Source organism: Megalobrama amblycephala, linkage group LG8, assembly GCF_018812025.1.
Source record: "Megalobrama amblycephala isolate DHTTF-2021 linkage group LG8, ASM1881202v1, whole genome shotgun sequence".
NCBI classification, from domain to species: Eukaryota; Metazoa; Chordata; class Actinopteri; order Cypriniformes; family Xenocyprididae; genus Megalobrama; species Megalobrama amblycephala.
In genome coordinates, this window is record NC_063051.1 from 1,058,491 (window position 1) to 1,079,662 (window position 21,172).

The following is a 21,172-nucleotide window of genomic DNA, read 5'->3' on the forward strand; positions in this document are numbered from 1 at the left end:
TGTATAATACATTTAAGATTAAATTTTCTTTAAATCCAAACAAATAATGAGGCTTCTCTCTTTACAGTTTTTCTTGTAACAGATTGTATAGCAGTACTTGTGTCCTGGATTTGTCCAAGGAATTTTATGCCTTTATTCAGCTACAGTTTATCCATTTGAAAAACAGTGCATTTATATAGCAGTTAATAAATAAAAATAAATAGAACTATTACTATTACTAACAATACACCAGTTACAGTACTCAACACTCACATATTAATCAGTGTTTACATGTTTACAACATTTAAACATCATGAGCTGCACTGCCATGTGACATGAATATTGTCGTGACACATTTACACTGTAAAGCAGAAAATGTTTCTGTTAATTTTTCCTTCATTTATACCATGTACCCAGATGGTACTTTGACATCAAGGGGAAGTTTGCCATTTTTTTGAATTATACAAGGCTGTGAGCTTGTAGAAGTTGGCAAGCCTGTAAACGGTATGAATTTCACTTTCTGTGTGACTTTTCTGTCATTTCTGTGATGCTTGGTCAGACACAGTCCCCTGTTTTTAAAATGAGAGTGCTGTTGATGACTTCCACCTCTGTGGTGAGACGCCATGACGGCTGAATGGGAACTGTAGCGTGCTGGAGAACTTTATGTCTGTGCCACAGTTCCAGACAATCCAGGGCTTCCGGAAAGCTTGCGGTCTCAAATTTATTAGCAAACATGCTCTCTTTTTCGATAATCCATGGTAAGTCGCCAATCCCAAAAACGCAGATATCTCTGATGTATTGTCCTGTAGAAACAAAGAGTGTTTTTTAAATCCATACAAGAGCCCTATGTCTACATCATGAATAAACAGCCTGTTGTTGAGAAGTTGTAATGTTTTGAAGTCTGTGCAAAGGACTCGATTGTCTCAGTTTGGAATAAAAAGGTGTGGGAGAAAAAATGGATTCTCTGATGCATCACCTGCATAACCTCCATTTAAGTGGTTAAATGCACCTGCATCACCTAATGCTTTTATCATGCAAAATGAATATATATACAGGGCTTCAGACTGTGACCAAATGGTTGCATTTTACAATCTAAATTTTGTCAGAGGTTGCATTTGTGATACTGTGAACTGATAAGAGCTTCCGTTTATGAGAATGCATATGCATATGAGAAACATCAAAAGACAAATGAAACCAAGGTGAAACAAAACCTTGCTAATGGTTTGAGCTGTGCTGCCTGGACCGTTTATCAGCTTAATAGCCATAATAGCCAGCACAGCATGAGCTCAGAACAGGTTTACTCGCAGGACGATCTCGATCATGCAACGCTGTTACTACACAGCACTGGGAGATCCAGTAAGAAAGCGTCTGAATTCAACACAGTATTAATAGTCTATCTAGGATTCAGGAATCTAAGCAGATGACTCTGAAAATAAAATCAACCACATCCAAAGTTATAAGTATGTAAATAATTTTTTTCACCACTAGATGGCACTGGTCCGAAACTTCTCAGACTCCTTCAGGCCATCTTGTCAGTGACCCATGTCATAGCGTATTGTTACCAAACCCTCAGTTTCATAACGATACATTAATGCATTCATAAAATACAGCATTTTGTTACAAAATTCAAAATGGCCGACGCCCAAAATGGCTGAAATAGATTTCTCCCAACGAGACCAATTTTACAGTTGTGGGGCAAACCGTTCAGAGGTTATAAGCACAAACCAAAAAAAAAAAAAAAAAAATTGTATCTCCGGACCAGTAGGTGGTGCTGTGCCGAAATGCAGCATGTAGCCTCAGGTCATGCTTGTGATGACATACCAAGTTTGTTTTGAATACAATGAAGTGTTGCGGAGATATAGCCTTACATCTATTTTTGCAAACGCTACGTAAAATTTGTTTGCATGTTATTCAAGAACGGTTTGACAAATCGCCTTGAATTCCGGCATGGTCATCTTTGATGTGGTTCAATTTTCGTAAAAAGCATGACCTAAAATAATAGGGTGCAATCGAATCATTTTGAGCCAATGAATCAGAGGAAAAATGTTGTTATCATAATTGTGAGTGAAAATTTGGACAGTTGGTGGCGCTAGAGGGATTGAGTTAGAGACTGAATCTTCAGACTGTCCTCTATCTTTGCGCCAAATTTCATAACTTTCCCACAAGCGGTTCTATGGGCTACCATAAACTCAAGAGTGGACGAAGAAGAAGAATAGGAACATCTACGATTACAATAGGTGCATATGCACCTTTGGTGCTTGGCCCCTAATTAGATCAAAAATCTTTTTTTCATCGGATTGGATCTTGAGGTGCCTAAAGATACCAACCCCTAGAATTAAATGCAACATTTTAATCAAGAAGTGTTTGCTTTAGCCAGTCTCTACCTTTACAGCCCTGGTGTGCTGTTCCTTCTTGGTCCCTCCATTTGATTGCACGGATGTTACCTTCCCATTCACCGTCTACATAGCTGCCAGGTGCTTCTGAATAAACACAGAAATAGAGTTTTATGACTTGGATATTATATGCTTCCGAGTTATCTGTATTAATTCTTATATCTTGCTTGATCTGAAGTCACTCACTGCAGCTAACACTGAGTCAACAGCACTTTTAAAAACCACTCATGCTTATGATTATTGACTTCACCGACACTATCACATGAGAACAACATTTGAAATAAATTGAGCTGCATAATAACACTTGTCTTTTGTAGAGCTACTTTATGGTTGAATTAAATTAGATTGATAACGATGAATTTTACAGCATTGTCACTGTTATTGAACTGAATTGCATCAACACTGAACTGTTTGAGCTGAATGAATAGACACTATTGTCTTTTTAGAGCTGAATTTGTCTCATTTTTGATGAACTTTGCATCACTGATTGTTTATTACTGTGAAGCTGCTTTGAAACAATTGACTTGACTTGATTTTTTGCATTTTGGCTTACCCTTTATGTGATTCAGCGTCACCCAGTAATGCTCATCCGGGCTGAAGGTGTCTCTGGACCACTCCAGCAAGTCTTTGGCCACCGGGTCCTTGAGGACAAACTCCACAAACGATCTCGTCAAAGAGTAATAAGCAGTCCCAAAGTAAATTGTCAGACTGTGCGGAGGTGGTCCCTTCTTTTGACCTTTGCCCTTTGGTGCCACATGGGTGCCCTTTACCTCCTCATACTGTAACTCTGTCCTGTGCTTCATAGTGGATGGCTGCTTGATTCCCGGCGTCATGTTCCTGTCTTTCCATTCGGATCCTTGCATGTACCGGACTAACTCCAGGTTGCTCTGGATGGGGAAGTCCTGGCCGCACAAATTTATAACTCTTTTCCATTTTATGGGAGACTTCACCAGATCTTTCATGCAGTTGATGTCAGCCTGCAGACGAGAAAAGCCAGCATAGGTCACCTTTTCGTTGACGGACGCCAGGAAGACGTTCGAGAAGCACGCAGATAGGTTTCGGACGCTTGTCTTGTATTCTTCCGGCGCTTTATCGTCGATGTGAATGCAGTAGACGTTCTGCGGTGCGTAGATGGCTCTCAGTAGCCGCACAAACGTTTCCAGCTCTTTGTGAATGGTGATGATGAAAGCCAAAGGAAAGTCTTCCTCTTCTTTGCTCAGTGGCGCCATAATGAAATGCAGCTCTGACTGCAAAAGAGTGCAGTTTGTGTCCGGTTTAGGCTCATAGCTGATTTTCTTACAGTCTTTTCGCTGCCATTTAAACCCGGGAGTCGCAGGTGGAAGAATGTCACAGGTCTTGGAGGCTAGTGGGGATTGGCTGCTCAGGTCAGTCGTAGGAAGAGGTGCATTGAATATTTTGGCTTTCAGGTAGATGGCAGAACATATTAGGATACAGATTCCAAGGCAGAAGAGAAAACTGCACTTGGTGTTCTCAAGCTGGACCATAATAGTCCAACATCTGAAAAGCAGCTATAGACTTCCTGAAACAGAACAGAAGAGCATATTGTGAAATATTTACAATTTAAAACATCTCTTTTGTATTTTCCATTTCGATTTTATAATGTAATTTATTCCTGTAATGCAAAGCTGAAATTTTCAGCATCATTACTGCAGTTTTCAGGCACAAGATCCTCAAGAAACATGATCATTTTATTTTTCAGGATTCTTTGATGTATTGAAAGTTCAAAAGAACAGCATTTATTTGAAAAAGAATTTCAAAATTTGTAGCAATGTAAATGTCTAAACTGTTACTTTTGATCAATTTAATGCATCATTGCTGAATAAAAGCATTCATTTCCTTAAAAAAGAAAATAAATCATACTGACCCCAAACTTTTAAACAGTAGTAAATAAATAAAATAAAAGTTTGACATTAACAGTAGCACTTTACAAAGTTATTTATTAGTTAATTTTTTAATGTGTTTCATATCATGAACTAGTAATATATATATATATATATATATATATATATTTTTATTCTTGGTTAATGTTAATTTGTTAATTCATTATTACGTTGTTCATTCAAAATGCATTATATTTCTTTCATTTATACAGCTTAAAATGTTATCATTATGTGCGTACTAATATATGCAACTTACATTAATATTAATAAAGACTGTAAAAGCATTGTTTGTTTATTGTTGTTAGCTATTGCCTTAATGTTACATATACGATTTTATTGTTACCATTTTTTTTTTGTCATGTAAGTCATTTCTTAAAAAAAAAAGAAAAAAAAAAAAAGCAAATAATCATATAAACATACAAAAAACAAATAAAATTGTCTAATTTAGCCTTCAAACAATGTTTAAAAGTTTTGTCACGATACTGGAATTTCCAACTTCGATGCGATACCTTGAAAAATACCGATATTCTGTACCATTTTCGATACTTCATTTGTTACTTCATTTGTTTCTTTATTCTATTGTATTTATTTTAAGTTTTTCAGGTGGGTCTAACAGTAGTATTCACAAAAATAAAAGTAATCAAATGTAAAATGACACTGGAGATTTTTCATAGTAAAAATTAAATACAGATTAATGCTTACAATTAAAGTTACAAAAGTTATTCATTCAAGAGCAGCGAGTGATTTTCTCTTTGTCTTTTGTACTTTGATTAACATGACAGACAGCAGCAGGTTTATTAGGCCGCTGTCACTTTAAGAGCTGATGCACGCATCCAATATACTGTTACACAACATTTAAACGTTTTCTCTCAACTATTTACGTTCCAAAACTGACTGTGTTCACCTAAATACTTGCCAAGACAGGCGTTTTGACATAATTTATATGTATTTGACCATTTAAGAGCAGTAAGCCATGAAAAAGAAGTCAATTTTGGTACTCGCAAGCTTTTTCAGAGGCGGCTTTATGAGAGCACCACTTATATAGATCGGTGGTGCACGCACTTTTGGTGTGTGTGAGAAACCTGTGGGAATGACTAAAATGATGTGCAATACAAGCACTATTCAACCGGAGCGAATGAGATGAGTAAGTGAGGAGGCGGGTGTGTCGAAGAGAAGAGAGAGCGAGAACGCGCAGCTGCTATTGGTGTATCGATAATGCAGAAAAGGTGTATTGGAACCTTTTAAGATATTTCAGTATCGATACATATCGAAATATCAATATTTTTGACGACACTAATGTGTAATCAACATTAAACACTCCAGCAGCTTTAGAGTAGATGAATGTTTTGTCTCCACTATCTCTGCTGATCATTAAGTAATCATATCATTCATATAATTAAGTACATGGATAAACATCTGCAGTATTTTTGAACAGGGTGTCTCCATTACTCAGGAGTGTTTTTATTTCTCATAGTGACGCATAGTGATGTAATCCCCTATCATTGCCTATGACAGTGACAACGTTTGCCTTCATATTTCAGTAAGAGGACAAACGTCCTCTCTCCCGGGATATAACTCTCTTGTGTCACTCTTTTCTAAGTGCAACAACCCTCGGGGTTCCTTTTAATAGCACCCCAGAGAGCTGTGTTCACTATGAGGTCTGGTAAAGGTCCCAGTTGCTGGACACAAAGGAGCTGTGGATATCAGTTTTGTCTTGGCAGTGTAAGTTGTTTAATGAACCCGCAGGGGCTTATATAGCATGCTGATGTGGTCCATTGTCACCTTTAAAGAATGAAAAGCACACACCGTTCTATCAGCATCGTGTAGTAGTGTTTAGAAGTTTAAGATATGGCTATCAAAATCAAAAAAAAAAAAATTATTTGATGTATTGAAAGTCCAAAAGAACAGCATATATTTGAAATAGAATTTCAAATTTTGTAGCAATGTAAATTTCTAAACTGTCACTTTTGATCAATTTAAAAGCATTAATTTCCTTAAAAAAGAAAATAAATCATACTGACCTCAAACTTTAAAAAAATAGGTTTTACATTAACAGTAGCACTTTACAAAAAAGTGTTAAGTAAGGAATAATTGACATCGGGTCATTGAATTATCAGAAAATAATGCACACCCAAGGTGGTAATTTCTAATAATTCAATGGTCCGTAGTCATTTATTCCGCTTACTACGGTTACCACCTCAAGACAGCTTCAGATGTTGTATTTCAAGACATTTGTCAGGTTTTTGTCCTTAAAACACTCTTATGCATCTTGTCCCACACTTCCGTTGCTAATTCCAAAACGTCATTTCAGAACTTGTAACGGAATCTTGAGGCATTTTATAGCAGACTAATACAGTTATTAACACAGTTGAGAGAATAAGCATATGTGAATTCGCCTACTTGAGTCTGTGCATTTCTCATGGCAGCAGTGTCTCTACTAAAAGCGAAACTGTATATTTTGTCTACCTCAAGAACCACACAGTTGTTCGCTGGTGAGTCTTGTTAGAACGTTCGAAAATAAGATTTTCATCTAAATAAGCTGAATAAATAAGCTTTCCATTGATGTATAGTTTGTTAGGAAAGGACAATATTTGGCCGAGATACAACTATTTGAAAATCTGGAATCTGAGGGTGCAAAAAAATCTAAATATTGAGAAAATCACCTTTAAAATTGTCCAAAGTCCTTAGCAATGCATATCCACTCAAAAAAAAAAAAAAAAAAAAAAAAAAATTATATATATATATATATATATATATATATAATATTCTGTATATAAATATATATAAAAATATATATATTTTACAGAATTTGTTAATCTTGGTTAATGTTAATTTGTTAATTCATTATTGCGTTGTTTATTTATTAAATTACTTTGATTTATACAGCTTCAAATTTTACCATTATGTGCATACTAATATATGTAACTTACTAGTAATATATAGTAATATATGTATTGTTTACTAATATATGTAAATGTGTGACATAACATTTCTTTAGAAGGTATGACTGAGTTTCACTATTGATGTAGTATGTACACTATACAGGTCAAAAGTTTGGAATAATTAAGATTTTTTTGCTCACCATAGCTGCAATTATTTGATTAAAAAAATACAGTAAAACAGTTAAATATGTGAAATATTACAATTTAAAAGAATAGTTTTCTGTTTGAAAATATAGTAAAGTGTAATTTATTCCTGTGATCAAAGCTGAATTTTCAGCATCATTATGCCAGTCTTTTTTTGACCGATCATGTACAGTCTGTCACAGCATAATTTAGTTAGGGTGTTTTACGACTAACAAAAAAAACAAATCAAAGATGAGGGTTGAAGGGATGGTGAATGAAGCAATGAACCTTTTTGATTATACTTAAATCATTTAAAACTATTTTATCAATACATTTTATTATTGAATGATTAACTAATTATTCTGCACACAATTTGTGCTATGCATATTAATGTTTTCTGTGTTTCAAATCAACAAGTAGATCAGTATTACAGGCAGGATGCTGTGGTTTTGCTAATGTTTGCCAACATCTTTTAAAATCAAAGTCCTCTAAATTTATCTTCTTAATATTTTAGCATAGATTGCCATGTTGATGCTTGCTTGTTTTTTGAAGCACTTATTTGCACGGATGCACTGATTAATTAATTTGGATTTTTATCTGTAGTTGTTGCGCAGTAAATTGAAACTTCTAAAGCAAATGTTCATAGTGTCATAAGTAAGCCATTTTATTATCCCGAAATGATTAATTAAGGCAGTGTTTAAATGGAACATGAACTTATGTACCTAATCTATAGCTAGACGTACTTAAACTAGTGCTGTATGAATGTTTCAGGCACTTTGAATAGAAAAAAACACCTGTGCTGTGCAAGATTTAAGCTTTTATTGATAATGCAGTCTCAGTGCTTTGTATTGAAACATGATTCAAGCAGTTTTCTAACTGAGTATTTGTTAGATCGCAAACAGACTTGTAAAGCACCTGCTAAGATTACAAAGGTAAACGTACATCAAAGAAAAGCAGATTTGTATAGTTAATGTCATGCTGAAACCATGTGCTGATGGGAAGACATTATGCTTCAACAGGTTTTTGTTTTGTTGTTTTACTAATACTTTATAACCAGCCTTTAAATGCATTTTTATATATCAAATTAAATGCCTGATTTTAGAGTTTTTCAGTAGTTACAAGAAAAACGAAACCTCTTTACAGGCTAATGTTTTGGTTTTCTGAAACATAAACATCAAGTGTATTTAGACAGCTCAATAAATCCATGACTCAAACTGACCCTACCTTTTTAGCTCAAGCCGTATCCACTCCTGGAAATGGGAAATGGGATTAAACATTTACAAATTCACTCAGAGACGCTGACTTCCACATGACCTCAATCTAACGTGCCCACTGTGACTAGAAATCTACCACCGAGCGCTTACTGTCAGTGCATCTGCCTTTCTGCGAGAGGAAACCGCTTTGGGTGTGAGTCGTTGTTGTTGCTCTAATGATGTCGTCGCTGTCCTCCCGCGACTATGAGCTTTGGCTGCTCGGTAACACTCCCCGTGAGAGGAGAGGAGGGGCGTAAGGAGGTGAAAAATGGTTGGTCAAGCTCAAGCAGTAATTTGCACCTCTTTTGCTCTTTAACACTCTTGTCTCAGAAGAATTATTTTCATGAAGCATGATATTAACCAGTTGTGTAAGCTGTTGTGTTGAGCAGAACTGGTTTATCCCCATACAACTTTATGTGGTTTCAGGCTTCCCTTGTTTAGTGAATGGCTTTGGGGAATTAGATGCTAATTGGTTCGATTCTTAAAGGATAGTTGCTGTAATCATGCATAAAATGAAAATTCCGTCAAAAATTCTTTGATCATTTGCATTTTGAATGTTAACACACTGTCAAAATTGTATACAGTATGATCCAGAAAAAAATCAACATGAAACTCACACCATTTGTTTTTAAAGCATCACCCAGATTATTGAGTATCATTTGTTTAGTAGATGTGTTGCAGGTTTTTCTCTCTCTCCATTTTTACCTTCATGCTTTTCATCTCTGTTTGCTCTCTCCACCTCCCGTTCTCTTTGTCAGGCACCTCGTTTCCAGATAAATATGATTCCAGATGCATTACCTCCTTGTTTTTTCCCACCTGAGCACAGAGAGACTGAAAAGATATGACCTGTTTTGAGCCCAAGGGCTGATGGCCTGTGCTTGCTGATCAGCGAGAGAGATTAGTGCTTTTGTGCGCAAGACAATAGCTGCTGCTGAATGCCTTTCATCGTTCATGATTGTGTGTGTGTGTGTTGGCTTTCAGTTACTTTGTCATCAGTGCAAAAATTTTTCCTTTTTTCTGGCAAAGCTGTTATACCTGCTTTGTACGACATTCTTGCTTTATGACCGGTTTTGCGAAAATCAATTCCAATTCTGGTATCGCATACTTGATGACTTGTTATCTTTTACTCATCCTCAGGTTGTTCCAAACCAGTCTAAATTTCTTTGTTTTGTTGAACACAGAGGAAGATATTTTGAAGAATGTGGGAAACTGAACAGTTCTGGGGCGCCATTGACTTCCATAGTATTTTTTTTCCCTACTATGGAAATCAATGGTGCCCCAAAGCGGCCTGATTACAAACTTTATCCAAAATATCTTCCTTTGTGTTCAGCATAACAATGCAACTTGAGGGTGAGTAAATGATGATAGGATTTTCGTTTTTTGGGTGAACTATCCCTTTAAGGTCAAAATCAGATACTTATTATAAAGTGAAAATTTTGATTCCTCTTATCCATTCCCATGTGTGCATTTTAATATGACTTTAAAGGGTTAGTTCACCCAAAAATGAAATTTCTGTCACCCTCATGTCGTTCCAAACCCGTAAGATCTTCATCTTCCGAACACAAATTAAGATATTTTTGATGAAATCCAATAACGTCATTCAACGTCCAGAAAGGTATTAAAGACAGTGTTAAAACAGTCATGTGACTACAGTGGTTCAACCTCAATGTTATGAAGAGACGAGAATACTTTTTGAGTGCAAAAACAAAATAAAAATAACTTTATTCAACAATTTCTTCTCTACCCTGTCAGTCTCCTACACCTTTGACGCAATGAACATAGTTCAGCACTTACTTGTTTACAAGATTCAAAAAATAAATACCGTTTTGGCACTGTTTAATGTGGCGTGACAGATCGCTTTAGCGCCTCAGTTAAAGAGAAGCATGTGATCATCCTCTCCTCCGCTTTAATACCAGTTACAGCGCGAAATAAACATAAACATTGACATAAAAACATAAAGATACAGTACATCTTACTGAAATCCGTATCATGTCTCGTGTACCTCGCTTGTAAACAATGTCACATTTACCTCAGAAAAACATATTCAGTGACCATAAACTCATTAGTCAGCTAGAAAAGTGAACTCTAGATAGCAACATTCTGATAAATATAGCTATGCACGGTTACATATTCATTATAATGTTTAATGTTCTTCAATATTTAATGCATGTTTGCATGAATCAGTTATGACAGCTACAATTTAAATATTTATATATATAAAAAAAACGAATTGGAGTAGAAATTTGATTATGTAATTCTAAACTTTATTTATAATAAAAACATCATTGAGTGTAATTTAAGTGTTTGTATATAAATAAGTTAATTTAACCTTCAATATTATTATAGTAGTACCAGCTGACTCTCATGTGTAGGTTATGGCATTAGTTGAGAGATTTTTTTCCTCTAGAAAATTTGCCATGTACTGAAACTGAAATATTACATTCTGGACCTTGAAAGTGGTGGTTAAATTGCTGTCTATGGAAGAGTCAGATACCTCTCGGATTTCATCAAAAATGTCTTATGGGTGTGGAATGACATGATGGTGAGTAATTAATGACAGAATTTTCATTTTTGGGTGAACTAAACCTTTAAAGTGACAGCAGCCTAATATTCCTGCTGCCGTCTCTATAAAAACGTTAATCAAACAGCAAAAGACAAAGAGAAAATTCAGTTTCTGTTCTTGACTTAATAACTTTTGTAACTATATTTGTAATGTATATTTTATTTATAAAGTGCAGTGTTCTTTTACATTTGATTAGTTTCTGTACCTGAATACCTGAACATTTTAAAACACTTTATTTCAATCATATCTTTTTTTTAGTTGTGTTTGTGCGATTGCTAATTTGTTTATTTGTTCTTTTTTAATTACTAAGTGTTTAGTTGTCTTTAATAATGCTTTAAGTTAGGGTAGTTGTTTTTGCTATGGTATTTTAAAACCATAAGCAAAAGTTCATTGTGTACGTGTTCTTTAGCCTGTTGATTTTTTTGTGCATGGTATTCAGCTACAATGAAATGTTTTGCAATAATGTTTTTTTTTTTTTAACCTTATTGCAATCGAAATTAGGAATCGATAAGCAGAATCGGAATCGAAATTGTTAAAATTCAAGTGATACCTAACCCTATTCATGATTTATTATTACATTTTGGTGACTTCATAATTCCTATACTTCTGTTATATAATATTTTGATGACTTTAATAGTGTGGAAAATAATTAAGTCTGAGTAGATGTGTCCAAAAGATTGACTAGTTGTGTATATTTTCACTAAAGTACAGTATCATATCACTTTCAGGAGAGGGTTGTTTTACAGTAGTTATCAATATTTGTGTGCTTTTGTGAAGAAGACATATAGGGTGTTTTCACATATAGTTAGTTTTAAAACTTGTGAAAACTAGTGTGAAAACACCCAAAGATTAAATTTCCTTCCTGTAATGCTGTATTATCTATTGCTTAGATCTTAAGCCAGGTTTAATTGCTCTATAATTTCTACTGTTTTGAAATGCAGTGCAAAGCCCTTTTAAAGCCATCGATTTGTCTTCTTTCCAAGAGATTGTCATGAATATATTTCCATGTTTAAATAGTTTTGAATGAATCATGCGCCTCATTTAGTCTCATGCAGCATTTCAGCAAAGTTTGAGCCCAGTGGTAAAGATTGCTCACTCCTCAAAAGTCAACAATTATGTCATGATTTGTACAATATTCCTATTCCAGTTTGCTAATTACAAGTCAAACCTTTAAATGCAAGCACTTTAGCTGAATTAGAGAACACAGTGTTGTCGGTGGTTGATTAAAACTGATTAAAGTTAATCATGCAATTTTATTTATTTATTTAATTCTGTATACTGTTTTTTTGTGTCATTTAACAGTAATTAAATTTTTCTTTCATTCTCATTTTCATGTTGCTTTTTATAGTGTGGAGATCCTTTCCAAGAAGACGACCTTGTGGTGCTGAATGGGACAAAAGAAGAAGTGGAGAAGCTACAGAAGGCCATGGAGGAGCGCCGATCAAAGGCTAAAACTGCAAAAGTAAACTGATGCCTTGCTGGTGTAGAATTACAGGGGTGTTTGGGATGTGTTTGATGGGAGATGCAATTAAAAACCACCATTAATGCAAATCCATATCTGTTATCTAATTCAGTGAGAGAAGAGGAAACGAAAACACTGCACAGACTGAATGAGCATGAATATTCACTTCCTTTATGTCATCGTCTTTAATAGCAGTTTTATTGTGTTATGAACTATTCTTTTATTTTTTCTTCCTTTGCAGAAATCAAAGAAGAGCAAAGATACTAAAGTCTCCAAGACGCAGGATTCAGCAGGTACAGTAACATATATACGGTTTGCATTATAAATCGCATTAAAGTTCTGACTTTCTGATCAGAATTTCTTGTTCAAATCAGTGCATCAGTGACGTCATTCATCCTTAGTTAAATTAAAGGAATAGCTCACTCAGAAATGAAAATTTGGTATCATTTACTCACCCGTTTCTCATTCCATGCCCGTATTAATTTCTTTCTTCAGTTCATTGAAAATCAACAGTGTTCCACCAGAGAGATCAAACCGCTTTCGTTCTTTGCAACGTCACATGCAAGATTCGATTAGATTCTGCAAATTGTCTGTGATGTAATATATTGAGCAATGCAATTTTAAAAACACATATTTTAACATATACATGAATTTTCAGTGGATAACGACTTGTTTTCATCTGTTCCTCACACAAAACTTACAAAATCCACTTTAGTTCTGCCTAAAGTCTCAGTTTTGTTGTTTGAACTAAGAATGTTTAGTCATGCATTAAAGACATGATTCCAGTGGGTGGATTTCTCTCTAAATAAACAGACCCTTTCTGTTGTGCATATTGTGTGCAAGTTGTACTGGGTTTACCGGCTTTACCGGCATTACATCATCAAGACAGCTGTAGTGAAAGAAAGATTGAAAGTAACTCAGACAAGCTCAGTAAGGAATTCTATCACACTAGTCATTTTTTTCACAGGCGAAAACGAGACAATAGCTAAATAAAACCAGTTTTGAATGACAAACACTATGACGAAAATCTATTGACATTTTCGTCAATGAATAAAGACGAGACTAAAGTGTTAGTGAGGCAGGGCTCCTACGCAGTTTGGAAAAGCATGGAATTTGATTTTAAGATTTTCCAGGTCTGTAAAAGTATGGAAAAAAGAAAACAAGAGTACAGACTATTTCTCCTATTCAGTTTTCTGAAATTTTTCTAAAAAACAAATTTCTAAAAATACATTTATCATGCAAGCAGAATGATTTCATGGCAAACGTTTAGTGATTGTCAAACACGACTGAATGAATTCAAGGCACACACATTCATTACATGAAAACTGTTTGTATTTATTAATTACCGTTTTCAAATAATCTATTATTATTTCACAGATTAATCTGTATTTTAGATCGATTATTACATTACAGTTGCGCTACAGTGCCCCACTGGTCAAACTGTCTTATTGCAGGCTCTAAAAATATGCCATATGAATGACTATTTGACTAGAAAAATATTCGTCGTTAATTTTTTTTTTTTTTTTATTGTCGACATTGTTGATAATCGCTTCAGCCCAAGTTGTAAAGTGTTTTAGGTTTCTTCTCATCATGTAAGCATGTTATCACTTTAAGAAAACCATTCCTGAGAAAATATTTACAGATGATTGTACTATATACCAGATATTACGTTGTGTAATGAACCATTTATGTTAAATAGGGTTGAGAAATCTACAGAGAGGTTTGGAAATTTGAGTCTGGAAAAGTATGGAATTTTGAAACTGAAAATGTGTAGGAACCCTGGGGAGGGACAGTTTGGGAAGAGATCCAGTCAGAATGTTGACCTGCGTGGTAGATTTAACATGCTGATCTACCCTGTGCGACATAAGTTGGTATACACTTCTTGCATGGCTCATAAAATGTGCAAAAATGTAAACGTCTGGGAGAAAAAGAGGAGCAGACATATGGACAGATCTGAAAAAGCGTGACAACACAAAAGAGAACTCTTTTCGGTACGGTTTTCTGTGCGCAGCCGTGTAGTACACAGAAAGCTACCTCTCAGACAGCGCACGAGTACTGAATTTAGCTCTCTTTCATGTCTGAATGGACAAATACCCCCACACATCAGGATTTCTGATAGTAAATATTTCAATATGTTCAACGATCGGGCGCCTCCGACGTTTTTCTGAGCAGATTCAGTCAGTCTTAACACACATCACATCACAGGAAATTCTGATAAGATAATCTGTAGAACCATCAAGATAATCGGGACATTACCTAAGATTGTCGGAAGGGGAGAAATCGGCCCCAAATCAGCCTGATTATCTTGTGGTGTGTACCCAGCATGATAAACCAGCATAATCAAACAACAAAAGACAAAGAGAAAAGTGTTCACTGCTCTTTAATAGCTTTAATAAGGATTAATTATATTTGATTTATACAAATCAATATGTTTGCTTGAATAAATAAAGAATGATGTATGCAAGTTGTTATAAAGAATGCATATATCATTCATTGAAAAGAAGACCATATGAAGACTTCAAATGCAAAAGCCTCTTAAGTGCCATCTGAAATTTTCTTCTAAAATTAGCATTTTTATCAAGCTTGTATATTTAGGTTCAGTAATTCCACTTTAATGGCAATTAATAGGTCCTTTTCATTGCCATTAAAGTGAAATAACTGAACATAAACATACAAGCTTGATAAAAATGCTTATTTTAGAAGAAAATTTCAGACGGCACTTAGAGGCTTTTGCATCCGAAGTCTTCATATTCTTCTTTAGGAGACGTGGTTTTGCCTGTATTGCATGTTCAGACTTTAATACTCATATTAACAGTTTAATAGATGTTTTATACTCCAAGAGTATATGTAATGGTTTTGGAAATTTTAGAGAAATTCTTAATGCATTACAATTTAACTAAACCCATTTGAATTTAGTCTACTAAATATACTGTAGATTTAGTTGACTAAAATCTTATGATATCTAAAACTAAAACAATTCAGATTACTAAAATATGACTGAAACTAAATGGCATCAAAATTTGCTTACAAAATTAACACTGCGCTAGTTTCTTGTTAACACGTACATTGTACTGTTCTGTTTGTGGTCAGTAGTTCAGTTTTTTTGTTTCCCCCTTCTTTTGAAAGTAGTATTTTTTTTTTTTTTATATTCAAAAAGAATGCATTAAATTGTTTGAAAGTGATACTGACATTTTATAATGTTACAAAAGATTTTTATTTCAAATTTTATTTCAATATTGATAATCAGAAATGCAGCAAATCATCATATTAGAATGATTTCTAAAGGATCATGTGACACTGAAGACTGGAGTAATGATGCTGAAAATTCAGCTTTGATCACAGGAATAAATTACGTTTTACTATCTATAATCAAATAGTAAACATTACAGAAATGCAGCCTTTGTTGTGAGCAGAAGAGACTTCTTTCAAAAATCTTACTGACCCCAAACATTTGAATGGTAGTGTATGACACAGTAGACGTTTATGACCAGATGAGCGTTTTCACATTGATTTTAAAACAAATCCATCCTTGTTATATTGAAGAGAGTTAGACTTTAACTCAGCAAGTTAAAACTCAAGATAACCACTTCACAAATGCATAACTGGATGAAATTAAGCTTATGATGAAATTCTGCTTTTGTGTCAGTCATACTGAATTTCGAAGAAGGGATTTTAATACAGCTTGGGCAACATTTGTGACATGCTGTTGATTTCCAAAGAAAATAATTTACAATTGTGCAAACGACCACAAACGCACTTACAATGGAAGTCTAAGTGGCAAGGCGAAGGGTTAAGCACATGGTTTCTAAAGTATATCCACAAAACCTAAGAATTTCATGTATGAAAACAGAATTACTGTGAGAAAATTGCTTGATAATATTGACTGTGAACTCAGTAACTTTTGTACAATACCCACAACATAACATAACTTCATCATTGCTTTAACAACATAAGTACTTCATATTTTTAAAATAAAAAAGGCCCATGAACCACTAATGGAAGTGCATTTCTAATAAACTGAGGGACGGGTCAAAATGAAGTCTGTGGTTATTGACCGTATGTCACAGATGCTTTGGAGAGATTTTAACTTCTGTTGATCCCATAACATGTATTAGCAAGTATGTGAGGCTTGAATAAAGGTTAAACTTTGCATAGAAGTAACTGACAGGAGTTATCAGTGCTGGAGAAATGTCAAATATTAACTGAATTTTATTCTACCCACCCTTTTAGATTTGCTTCAGTATGAATCAGGCTAAAGTAAAGTAAACATGTGATTGATTATCCATGAACTACTTTCACATGTAAACATGACTGTAGCCTGGTTCATACTGAAGCAAAACTAAAAGGTCATACTTGAATGACTTTGAAAAATTGTATAAAGTTTTTTCTTTTCTCTTATATTGGCAGAAAGCTGTGATTTACCCAAAAACACCTCAGAGACTAAATCTACATCACTGAATGGAGACTGCAGCAGTGAATCAGGTATCCCAGCATGCCAGGCTGCTGTCGATAAGATGTGTCTGTGGCGAGATTTACATTTTAAATTGAACTATATGTAAATGTATGTGTATGGTATATGTATGGTTTCTCAGGGGCAGAACACATGATGTGACTTATTTCGTCATCATTTCGGAGGAAGCAATCTCCTCATGGAAATATGTTGCAATTTAAATTTCATAGAAATATTCTGCAGCTACATTCATTACACAACATAGTCAGGTCATGTGAAACATTTGTCATTGCATACTGATTCACATAGTATTTTGAATTAGTAATATTGTGAAATTTTATGACAGTTTTCTGTTAATTTATTGTAAAATGTAATTTATTCCTGTGATGGTAAATTGTTTAGGGCCCTTTTGAAATCCATTTTATTTTTTCCAAAATTCCTTTGTTTTTTTCCCCACCTCCGTTTTTTCCAACTCCGACTTCATTTTAATGATTAAATTTAATTCAAAATTAAAATCAAAAAGCATGTCTAGTTAATTGAAATCATGAAACATACAATTTAACAACAATTTATTTAAAGTTTAACAAATGTTAAATTTTTTTAGGGCCCTATTTTTCTCAAAATCTGTTTTATTTTTACCAAATTTTGTGCTTTCTGTTTTAAGTTTTGTGGATTTTAATGGTTTAATTAAATTTTAATAATCAAAAAGCATATATAATTAATTAAATTCATATAAACAACAACATTTTGAAATTCTGATTGTGTATTTTAATTTTTCTGGCAATCAGACGAAGGCATAAAACATTACTTAAATTTATCTTTTAATCATATGACATTAAACAAACTTTTTTTGTCAAACAAAGTGCTGCACAAAAGAGCTTTACTGCTAAAATTAAAACATAGAAGAAAAATTGTGATTATTCCTTAATTTATTATTATTATTATTATTATTAGTGTTAGTATTATTATTAAATTGAGTAATAGCTAAATTCTACTGTACAACATATATTTCTGTCACAATTTCTTTAAGCTAAACCGAACTTTTAATTTGACGGGTTACCTTGATATGCATCTAAGTACACATTTGGTGTATTATATACATGAATATGAAAGTATAGGTCCTCTATGACCCTTAATGCTAGTATCTGCATGAAAAATATAATCAATAACCAGACAAAACATCTTTCCAGATGGAAAGAAGACCAGACAGGCCATCCTTTTCTCAAACTGTGGTGTACTCATGCGAATCTGCGCAGGCCACAAGGGATATTTACTAGCAAATGAATTTACCCCCACTATGCAAATTAAGTGGTGATGTCATCGAGGGACAAGTCAGGCTTCTATATTGTCTTGTCCTCAAAAAAAAAAAAAAGAGAGAGAGTTGTCAGCATTGTTATATTATGCAGCCTGTATATACAGGTGCTGGTCATATAATTAGAATATCATCAAAAAGTTGATTTATTTCACTAATTCCATTCAAAAAGTGAAACTTGTATATTGTATTAATTCATTACACACAGACTGATATATTTCAAATGTTTATTTCTTTTAATTTTGATGATTATAACTGACAACTAAGGAAAATCCCAAATTCAGTATCTCAGAAAATTAGAATATTGTGAAAAGGTTCAATATTGAAGACACCTGGTGCCACACTCTAATCAGCTAATTAACTCAAAACACCTGCAAAGGCCTTTAAATGGTCTCTCAGTCTAGTTCTGTAGGCTACACAATCATGGGGAAGACTGCTGACTTGACAGTTGTCCAAAAGACGACCATTGACACCTTGCACAAGGAGGTCAAGACACAAAAGGTCATTGCAAAAGAGGCTGGCTGTTCACAGAGCTCTGTGTCCAAGCACATTAATAGAGAGGCGAAGGGAAGGAAAAGATGTGGTAGAAAAAAGTGTACAAGCAATAGGGATAACTGCACCCTGGAGAGGATTGTGAAACAAAACCCATTCAAAAATGTGGGGGAGATTCACAAAGAGTGGACTGCAGCTGGAGTCAGTGCTTCAAGAACCACTACGCACAGACGTATGCAAGACATGGGTTTCAGCTGTCGCATTCCTTGTGTCAAGCCACTCTTGAACAACAAACAGCGTCTCGCCTGGGCTAAAGACAAAAAGGACTGGACTACTGCTGAGTGGTCCAAAGTTATGTTCTCTGATGAAAGGAAACTTTGCATTTCCTTTGGAAATCAGGGTCCCGGACTCTGGAGGAAGAGAGGAGAGGCACACAATCCATGTTGCTTGAGGTCCAGTGTAAAGTTTCCACAGTCAGTGATGGTTTGGGGTGCCATGTCATCTGCTGGTGTTGGTCCACTGTGTTTTCTGAGGTCCAAGGTCAACGCAGCCGTATTCCAGGAAGTTTTAGAGCACTTCATGCTTCCTGCTGCTGACCAACTTTATGGAGATGCAGATTTCATTTTCCAACAGGACTTGGCACCTGCACACAGTGCCAAAGCTACCAGTACCTGGTTTAAGGACCATGGTATCCCTGTTCTTAATTGGCCAGCAAACTCGCCTGACCTTAACCCCATAGAAAATCTATGAGGAAGGTGCGATATGCCAGACCCAACAATGCAGAAGAGCTGAAGGCCACTATCAGAGCAAGCTGGGCTCTCATAACACCTGAGCAGTGCCACAGACTGATCGACTCCATGCCACGCCGCATTTCTGCAGTAATTCAGGCAAAAGGAGCCCCAACTAAGCATTGAGTGCTGTATATGCTCATACTTTTCATGTTCATACTTTTCAGTTGGCCAAGATTTCTAAAAATCCTTTCTTTGTATTGGTCTTAAGTAATATTCTAATTTTCTGAGATACTGAATTTGGGATTTTCCTTAGTTGTCAGTTATAATCATCAAAATTAAAAGAAATAAACATTTGAAATATATCAGTCTGTGTGTAATGAATGAATATAATATACAAGTTTCACTTTTTGAATGGAATTAGTGAAATAAATCAATTTTTGATGATATTCTAATTATATGACCAGCACCTGTATGTACAGTAGGTTTAGAGAACATACAAAAGACTATGTACATTGGCACTTTTGTCAGACTTTGTGGTTTATGTCGTCATAAAAACATATAAAGAGAGATCAGTCATGCAGAATTATTTATAAGAGTCAGTGGTAATCGCCACATTAGCGGTTTGCATGTAACATCACATCCTGAATGCTTAATGGATGTTTTTTTTCCCTCTCAGCTCCGGGACCATCCACATCCGGAGAGAGTGCGAAGACGGTAAAGGCTCCCGTGGGTCCCGTCGCCGGCAGCAAAAGATCAATCCAGGAAATGAAGGATAAATCTGAGACCTACAAGTCGCTCTTCACCTCCCACAGCTCTGCCAAACGCACCAAAGACCAGATCTCCAACTGGGTCACACACACGCCTTACCACTTTTGAGTGTTCTTCCTAGTGAAGCTCGCTCTCTAGTGGTCAGGCGACAGTTGACACCATACTATCTAATGGATTGATGCATTGATTTAACCTATTTCTTTTTCACCATCAGTAACATTGCATTTTTTTTTTTTTTTATTCTATCATCTTAATTTTGTTGCATGCTTAAGTTTTCATTTAGTATACCCAGTGTTAAATGTCTTTGCCATTATCATTATTTGAACAGATTGTGCTTTGCAGCAATATCTTGTTTTAAACCTCTTAACTTCAGTAACTGTATTGCAGTAAAACAAGTTTATAGGCAGATGTCTCTGTATGTTTTCCATCCTCAGGATCATGAATGTGTTCCTGAAGCATTGAGTGTTACTGAAATAACCCTCTAGCTACAGTAGTTATGCATTGTACTTTTAAAGATGCGTTATTTGTGGATACAATAAAGGTCCAATCTGGGAAAACTAAAGCACTATTTCTTTGTGTTCTTTAGTGATTGCACTCAAATTCTGCTTTTGACCACAAGATGGCAGTAGATGACTACGGAAAAGCGCGTTCCCCCAGTGAATCCGTGTTAGATCAGTTGTAGCTGTTTGCAGTTTCCCATAATGCCATCGTTTATGTCCCTCTGACAGGTGCATAAATAAAACCCAGACTGCTGCCTTCGCGTGCTCTCGGAAATTTGGTAATTCCCACTTCTGAAGTCGTCA

The 21,172-nt window shown here is 35.1% G+C and overlaps 2 protein-coding genes across 3 annotated transcripts in view; one reads left to right on the top strand and one right to left on the bottom strand.

Moving 5' to 3' along the window:
• rtf2 (replication termination factor 2) overlaps positions 1–20,931 on the top strand; it is a 55,395-nt gene extending 34,464 nt beyond the window's left edge. The window contains exons 6-9 of the mRNA XM_048198621.1: positions 12,503–12,616; positions 12,858–12,909; positions 17,024–17,098; positions 20,278–20,931. Coding sequence (XP_048054578.1) covers positions 12,503–12,616; positions 12,858–12,909; positions 17,024–17,098; positions 20,278–20,477 — 441 coding nt within the window. The 3' untranslated portion in view covers positions 20,478–20,931. The remainder of the gene's footprint in view (positions 1–12,502; positions 12,617–12,857; positions 12,910–17,023; positions 17,099–20,277) is intronic.
• On the bottom strand, positions 110–8,784 carry gcnt7 (glucosaminyl (N-acetyl) transferase family member 7). 2 transcript variants are annotated; one of them, XM_048198619.1, is made up of 4 exons: positions 8,563–8,784; positions 2,926–3,912; positions 2,364–2,459; positions 110–782 (listed from the first exon to the last, which is right to left on the bottom strand). In XM_048198619.1, the coding sequence occupies exons 2-4, from the start codon at positions 3,875–3,877 to the stop codon at positions 535–537; spliced, it is 1,296 nt and encodes a 431-aa protein (XP_048054576.1). In that variant the 5' UTR covers positions 3,878–3,912; positions 8,563–8,784; the 3' UTR covers positions 110–534. The 2 variants fall into 2 exon arrangements, with proteins under 2 accessions (XP_048054576.1, XP_048054577.1); XM_048198620.1 differs by having other exon boundaries at positions 8,703–8,757.
• Positions 20,932–21,172: the final 241 nt, after the last annotated feature.